This window comes from Capricornis sumatraensis, chromosome 21, assembly GCF_032405125.1.
Source record: "Capricornis sumatraensis isolate serow.1 chromosome 21, serow.2, whole genome shotgun sequence".
Taxonomy (NCBI): Eukaryota; Metazoa; Chordata; class Mammalia; order Artiodactyla; family Bovidae; genus Capricornis; species Capricornis sumatraensis.
This window is the reverse complement of record NC_091089.1, coordinates 60,092,256-60,100,352: the sequence shown is the minus strand read 5'-3', so window position 1 is coordinate 60,100,352 and position 8,097 is coordinate 60,092,256. Positions and strand designations below refer to the sequence as shown.

The window sequence follows — 8,097 nt, the reverse complement described above, 5'->3', positions numbered from 1 at the left end:
AGGTGATGACGCATCCCTACTTGTAGAGGAACCCAAGGCACAGAGAGGTTAGGGAACTTGCCCAAGGTCACCCAGTAAGTGGCAGAGCCCGGATTCAGCCCCAGGCTGGCTCCAAGGCCCGGATACGGTCAGGCTGCCTCAGTGTCTAGGACTGTGCGCTCTCGGCACTGGCATAGGTTTCCAAGGATGAGCAGAGCATCTTCCTGTGTTTTAAAGCCAATCATTGTCAGCAGTAAGACCCGGACGCATGAGCAGGGTGGGCCCTTTAACAACCACTGAGTGTCTGATAAGACACACTGAGCTCTGAGATTTTTTAACATCAAAATACACAGCAGAGCAGAACACTGTGCCTCCCAAACCAGAGGGCTCAGGAACTCAGGAGCCCTGAAAGATTAAGACGGAAAGAAGTTTTCAACGTTTGGTTTTCACCGTGATAACGACCTCCAATGTAATTTCACCAGCGACAAAGACAAAACCCCATTCTGCAGCTACACTTAAAAGAGCCTTTTCCCAGGAGGCGGCTGTTGTCTTGATTTTAAGCTGGTATTTCACAGTCCAGGGCCTGCAATCCTGAGGGGCTTCAAGAGTCTGTGGCCATTTTAAAGAAGGTCCATAGATTATTCAAGCTTGAGAAATACTGGCATGATGGCGGGGAGAGAGAAGCAAGTCGGGGAGTGTGAAGAGCTGAGGTTTGGGATGTTGTCAGCTCTCGGGGCATCAGTTCCTCCACTGCTTAGAGGGGACTCTCAGGACCCGCCTCTTAGAACTGCTGTGACGGTGTCACAGGTTCACACACACGGCGCTTGTTAGGGCGATGCCCGGAGCACAGTGAATGCTCAGGGTTGCCATTTTTTCTGATGTCGGGAGAAGGTCTGGCTCTGGCCTGCCACCAACCAGCTACATGGCCTTCTTACCCTCAGGGGGTTAGCCTTGTTTGGAAGATGTGTGGGCTGAAGGAGATTATTTTTAGGTGGGTCTGTGCTGCTTAGTAAAGAGGAATTTTAAATATATGAGCAGTGACCTTTGATAGAACAAAGGAATGAAGCCGCTTCATGCTAGATATCCCACAATTATATGTCAAAGAACCCGCTCCGCCAAGCCCTCGCTCTCCTAGTAAATCAGGTTTAATCTTGACGCGTCACTGTGTATTTTGTATTTTCATCAAACATGGAAGAGATTAAACACATATGGCTAGATTTTATTTAGCCACATCTATGGTTGTCGCGGGGAAGTCTGTTCACAGCGTACCAAGAATGAAGCATGGTTGTTGTGTTTCTGTTTCAGCAGAAGCCAGGGCTGGATAGGAGGAGAGCCACAGCAGAGAAAAAAGAGGAACTCCCATGCCGCCAGCCCCGGGTCGTCAGCAGAACTAGCGCCCTCCTTGGGGCCCGGGGAGAGCGGCCTGGGAGAAGGCCCCGGACGCTCTCCTCCTGGGACACTCGATGAGCAGCGGGGCTGCCTTCCTCCCAGGGTTGGCCTCTGTCCTTCCAGAAGAAGAGCAGCGATTCTGAACCCTGCCTGTCCTCGCCAACCACCCGGGCGGCTCTGCAATCCCATGGCCCTGGTCGTACCAGACCAACTGGGTCCAAACCTCCGTGAGTGGGACCCCAGGGCCAGTGTTTGTATTTAATGCTTTCTAGGGGGTTCCAATGTCCAGCCAAGGTCGAGAGACACCGAGTCAGCGCCTTGTCTGGGCGGCCCTGTATTTTAGTGGCAGCTCAGCACGCGGACTCAGAGACAGAAGAACCGTTCAACGGCAAGATATCTGTCTTTGGGTCAACAGTAGGATGTGGGATGAGCGCTCAATTACTTGGTTGTCTTCAAAGAGTCTGGAAAGAAAGGGAACCATGTTCCCGTGGCAGCAGCTTAACTCTAGCGGTCAGTGTGGAGATTCTAATTCGGGCAGACCTGACTTCAAGTTCTGAGATTTGGGAGCCTGTGAATTCAGGCCACAAGTAAGCTTCCCAAGAACCCACAGGAACACTGCCGTCAAGGTGCAGGGCCTGCTCCACACGAGATGGCTGCGCCCAGTGACGCCGCTGTGACTCCTCTTTGAGTCTGGGAGCTCGGGCCCCATCCCGACCATCCTGGGGCTCAGCTCAGCACTGGCAGCCTTTCAGAGGAAGGCTACTGAGCCCAGAAAACCACACTGCATTCTGAAACTGGAATAAAAGCTCCAAAAGGCCAAAACATTCTCCCCTGAGAATAAAGGCAGGTGGTCAGGGAGACCGACTGCTCCGGCGATCGGCCAGTTTTAGCAAGACTCAGCCTGTTCTCCTGGCGCCGATGGGCAGGGACCACATCCATTCTGCTCGGAGTTCTTGGAATGTGAAAAATGGGGAAAACGTGCTTTCTGGCAAGGTGACGGAATCGAAGAGAAGCAAAAAAACCTCGCACAGCCCATTTTCCACAAATGCACCTGAATGAGACCTTCCTCCGAGCTGCGCCGGGCAGGGCGGGATGGCCCAGCGACTCTGGCAGTCCAAGCTTCTCCTGGGGAAGGAGGCTGGGGGCCTGAGCATCCACAGGATCCCCTCCACCTGCTTCCTATGAATAAGAAGCCAAAGCCTCGGCCGGGGAAACCAACCCAGGGGACCTGGGAGCCAGATTGAGAGCTCCTGAGGTCCTCCTCTCTGTGGGTCTCAAGAAAGTCCTCGGGGGTCCCAGAGACCCTCCCCCCTCCCCTCCCCTCCCCCCTCCCCTCCCCTCCCACCCCCTGGAGGCCTTTTGAGTGCCACTGTGCTAAGCCTCCCTGGGCAGGGATCCTTGGAACCTGTGATCCTCCTCTGTCACAATGAAATTACTAAATCCCGGAGACTCATGGGTTCTGGATAGCCATGGAAAGTCTTTTAAAGACCCTGTTGCTCCAAGGAATCTCATTCATGGTTCTAAACCAATTTAAGGCTGGAGTAAGAACTCAGTCTGCTCAGAGGCCAGGTGTTGTCACAGCCACATAGGGAGATGATACAGTGAAATCTCTGCTTCCCAGAATATTTAAGGAAAGAGGGGGACTGGAGGAGGAACACCCCAGGGGAAGCAGGAAGGGGGCATTTACCCTTTCATTATCAACATACCGGCCCTTTCACCTCCTGGTTCAACTTCATCAGCTCCCGTCTGATTACACTTCCACCTGCATCACTGACCGTTCCCACTCTAAACGCTCAATGGGCAGGGAGCACAGCTCGTGACCCTCTCGCCCAGTATTATCCATGGCTAAGCTTTGAAAAAACAAGTCTGTGTCACAGCTGGGTGGTTTTCCGTCACTCACCACGTGTGAGCTCTGGGCAGTTTTTCAGGACTTCCCCATTGCTCTATTGTAAACAGCTGAGGACCATTGGAACCTAGACAAAAGGAAAAGAAAACGCAAGGCTGAGTGCTCAAGGCAGCAGAGCGAGACAGGGAGGGGCTGAAGGAAAGAAGGCGGGGCGGGCAGGGCGTGCCTGGGGTGAGCCCGGGAACCCCTCTGCAGCTGTGACGTCACAGTGTGCAAAACAGGGGCAGCCACGGTTCTGCACCACCTCAGACCTCAGACTCACGTCTCCATCAGGACGGAACTGCGCCAAGCTGAACAGAGCAGGCATGACAACATATGGATGGGCGGAAGCTACAGTCTTTCAGCCCAGCCCTGCAAGCTTAAATGTGAAACTACTCCTGGGGCGGGGGCGGGGGCGGGCGGGGACATGAAATATCATGACCTTTAATATGCAGAGCAGAAAGTGATTTTTTTAATCTACAGGAAGCACTGAAGAATCCTGCCTTGTGGAGGGGTGCGGTAAGTTTAAGGTTCAGCTTACAACGACATGGATGATTCTGCAAAATCTAGTTGTTTTGGAAGATATACCAAAAAAACAGAAAAGAAAGAGAAGACCAAACTTACGGTTCTCTGTACAAAAACAAGAAGTAAAAACAGTTCCCTGCTTTTATACAGAGGTAACTACACAACAGGAGAAGGGGACGACAGAGGATGAGATGGCTGGATGGCATCACTGACCAGTGGACGTGAGTTTGGGTAAATTCCAGGAGTTGGTGATGGGCAGGGAGGCCTGGCGTGCTGCAGTCCAGGGGGTCGCAAAAAGTCGACACAACTGAGCGACTGAAGGACAACAGCAACACGAACAGCTGAGGATACAGCATGCTGCCGCACCGCCACGTGCTGTGTCCAATGCTGCTGCTGAGGCGCGTCAGTCGTGTCCGACTCTGCGCGACCCCATGACAGCAGCCCACCAGGCTCCCCCGTCCCTGGGGTTCTCCAGGCAAGCACACTGCAGTGGGTTGCCATTTCCTTCTCCAGTGCATGAAAGTGAAGTCGCTCAGTCGTGTCCAACTCTTAGCGACCCCATGGACTGCAGCCTTCCCACTCGGCTAGAGGCCTGGGGGCAGCCTTCTGGAGCCACAGCTGATACCTGGTAAACACTCATGGGGTGAGGGGAGGACAAGACGCCCTGGCATCCTGCTCACCATAAAGCTCGGCAAATCCATTCATAGGTACTCGAGACGTCCCCGTGACAAACTGCAGTAACCGGATGCGCTTCTCGGCGTCCATCAGCAGCACAGCCTGCAGATAGGGAGGGGCAGAGGTCAACACGCGGCACGGGCCGTGCAACGCAGCCCGGCAAACCTTCATCCCACGGGCACTGCGGCGGAAGTCCTAGATGGTCTTATACCTGGACGGGGTAAGGCCGGGAAGCATTTTTTTAAATGGCCACAACACTGGCCTCTAATATCAGACCGAGGGATCACAACGTCCCTTTCTCCATGTGTCCACTGGTCAAAAATAAGTGGTTAAAAAAAAAAAGGCAAACTCGTTGATGGCACTGAGCTCATGTTTCTGTTTGCAAGGCTTGCCGGTCCTCTTGAGCCAATCGAAAACACACACGATCCTCTCGAGCCATTCGGAAATACACACAGTTTGAAAAGTGTCAGCTCCAGGGGAACCCAGGTTATGAGGCAGGATTTCTGACTAGAGAAATTCTCTAAAGATAACATTTTAGCAAAAGAGAAATGGAAGCCAGGCTAGGCCTCTGAAATAACCGGTGCATCTTACTTATCTGAATTATTCTAAGAATCTAGTTGGCTTCACTGGTAAAGTCACTTGAACTGATATTAAAAAAAAAAAAATCCAAAATCAAAGCTGAGTAAGACCTGGACTAAGACTTTAGGATTTGATGATTCTGCTTTCTTCCTTTTCTACTTCTCTGCAGCACTTGAAATCTTATTAGTAACAGATATTTAGAAATTAAGACAATTCAAATGGATTTCTTATTTCTGTAAGTAAATAACCAGTGCTTCCCCCGCCCCCCACCGGAATTGTTGTTTCAAAGTCAGTTCACACTCTCTTCTTCAGACCTGCTCACTGTTTCACTTCTCTCCTAAAATGAGCAGGGTACAAACACTGGCCTTTAGAGAGTAAATCAGATTTCATTTTCATCTCTGATTGAAAGATGTAAACATCAAAATGGTTGTTGGAATTCACAAAAAAAGTTGAGAAAATGGTTTTTTAAACCAAAATGGCATCTTGGAAAAGCCAGCCCCAAAGCATGGATTTGTCCTGAGAAGCCTTTCTTTCTTATTCACACTCTGGAGGACTCGTTCCAATTCTTGAATCCAGCTATCTGCTTCTTAGGGTCATCCAACTCACACAAAAGCACTTGAGTAGGTGACTGAGGAAGACAGTGTGGCTGACTCAGGACAAGTGAGGACAGGCGTCCACCACGGTCACAGAGAAGCAGCGAGAAGGGCTCCGTCTGGCTCAGCAGACCTCTTTCCTCCCCAGCAGGCCACAGAGCCCCAAACCCAGCGGTGGACCTTGGGAGGCAGCACAGGCCCCGGGCCCCGGACTTACCTTCCAGAACCACTGGATCACGGGGTGGTTCGGGCAGTAGCCGTTCTTGTAGATAGAATGTTGTCGCCAGTCGTTCACATCCACGTCGCCAAGGCCGCACATCAGCAACTGGAGGAGACAGACCAGAGGTGAACAGGGTGTATCGTGAAAGCTGAAGAGATACACACGGAGAAAAGGCCTTCTCTCAACGCCAGCATCACGTCACGTGCAAAGCCAGACGATCCAGTGGACTGTACGAGCAACTGACGGGGAACACGTGCGCCACACCCCATCGGCCGCCTCGGGTCAGAGACAGAGAGGCAGCGGGGGACCCGATTCCAGTGCCTGTACGGACCCCCGTGTCTCATGCTGGAGATGAAAAGTCCAGACCGATCGCCCACCTGGCCCCTCTGATCTCAGCTCAGTGCTCACGGATTTGCTTATGCTGTTTACATCTGCTCGTGATGCTGGCTGGCTGCTCTTCTGAGAGGTTATCTGTCTCACTATGTGAAAATACCTCTCCACCCACAACAGAATTTGTGCTTTATGATAGCAAGAACGTGTCTTCCCCAGACGGATCCACCAGCTCAGGGCATCACCTCACCTCCCGGTGAGCAGATCTGTCCTGAGGCTGTGATTGCTTCTCTGCCTCACCGGGCCTGGCTCCCCTTTCCTTACTGCCTAACCCTCTGCTTCCCAGGTGGCTCAGCGGTAAAGAATCTGCCTGTCAACCTGGAGACACGGGTTCAACACCTGGGTCGGGAAGATCCCCGGGAGAAGGAAATGACTCCCCACTCCAGTATTCTTGCCTGGATTCCATGGACAGAGGAGCCTTGTAGTCTAGTCTATGGGGTTGCAAAGAGTCGGACATGACTTAGCAACTAAACCACCATCTCCAACCCCCTGCAGGGCAGTTTCCTGTGGACAGATGAGTGATATTCTCACAGAGGCACCAGCAGAAAATGGGAAAACAACTAAACCAGAGGCCTGAAAGGCGGGCTCGTAGGCCTGACTGTGCTCAGAGCCTGCTGGATAAACCTGTAATGTCATTAGCCTCTCCTAGCCTCAGTTTCCCCATCTTTCAAAAGAAGGGCTTCCTTGACATGCTTTCTATGACATCATCTACCCGGACGTTTCCATCTGAAGGTAGGAGAACGGAAAGCCAGTCCCTGGGAGCCGCTTCACTGGACAAGCGGCCCCTGAGTCCCGTCAGCAGCCTCTGCACAGACACAGCCTGCCTCGTCCTGCTTCCCTCGACACAAAGGCAAAGAGGTCCCTCTGCTCTGCAGACGCCTTGCTTTCCACATCAACCCCAAGAAGCTAGCACAACCTGGGATGAAGCCACCTCCTGCTAGCACCTTGCTGCTTTCTGGTGTGCCTCCTCACCAACACGACCCCTTCAAGTTCACGGCCACCTCTGCTCTAGGAGCCCTCATAGACACTCAGGCTCACGAGCCCCCCTTAGCTCTCACGGTGGGTGTGCAGAAAACCCGAGTCCTCAGCCGGCCCCCGCCCGGGGAGCAGGGTGGTGGCCCCCTCCACGCCAGCTCTACCAGAAGCAGCAGGTTCCCCGTCAAGCCAGGCCCGGCGGTAAGCCAGCTCAGCGCGGCAGGCCTCTGTCTGCTGCATCCCGGACCTGCCCTCTCCCAGGAAGGAACGCACAGGTGACGACTGCTGTTCCCTGCTCCCCAGTCGGCAAACAAGCCCCTGAGAGACCTGCGGTGGAACTGACCTAAGCTTACTCACTACGACACTGTGGATGAGAGCATATTACAATGTCAGCAGTGAAGCAACTTAAATAAAATCTCCTTTACATAAAATGTTTACAAACCTCCAGTTCATTTTCATCAAAGATTTTAATCAAATCAATAGGGAGCAGTTCCGTGAATCCCTGAAAGAAAAAAAAAAAAAAATCACCCTCAATACCTTTTTCTCTGAAAGAGACAAATTTTACAGGGCTAACCAGCTTTGTGTGGTTAGCTAGGAAAAAACACATTGTTCTCTGATGATTTATAGCTATCAGTGACAGTATTCAGTGATTTTAGTTCCGATAAAAACAGCATAATCACAGTATAAAAGATTTAAAGAGCGGCAGACTCCAGAGGGTTCAGGTACTTGAGTAATTCCTGAAACACTATGAAAATATGAGTTGCTGTAAGCAGGCAGCGGATTTCAAAAGCCATTTATGACACACTGCCGGGAGTCAGGGTGCCCGTAGACACACAGGCCATAGGCGTGCAAGCGAACTATTTACAAATAAGGTATCAAAGGCAGAG

General features: G+C 52.0%; 1 protein-coding gene across 3 annotated transcripts in view; it reads right to left on the bottom strand.

The window, feature by feature from the left end:
* The window catches only part of NEDD4L (NEDD4 like E3 ubiquitin protein ligase), a 156,240-nt gene that overhangs the window by 2,157 nt on the left and 145,986 nt on the right, over positions 1 to 8,097 (bottom strand). For all 3 annotated transcript variants that reach the window (XM_068993775.1, XM_068993776.1, XM_068993777.1), the window contains 4 exons: positions 7,653 to 7,712; positions 5,843 to 5,950; positions 4,459 to 4,555; positions 3,269 to 3,341 (listed from right to left, as the gene is read on the bottom strand). In XM_068993775.1, coding sequence (XP_068849876.1) covers positions 3,269 to 3,341; positions 4,459 to 4,555; positions 5,843 to 5,950; positions 7,653 to 7,712 — 338 coding nt within the window. The remainder of the gene's footprint in view (positions 1 to 3,268; positions 3,342 to 4,458; positions 4,556 to 5,842; positions 5,951 to 7,652; positions 7,713 to 8,097) is intronic.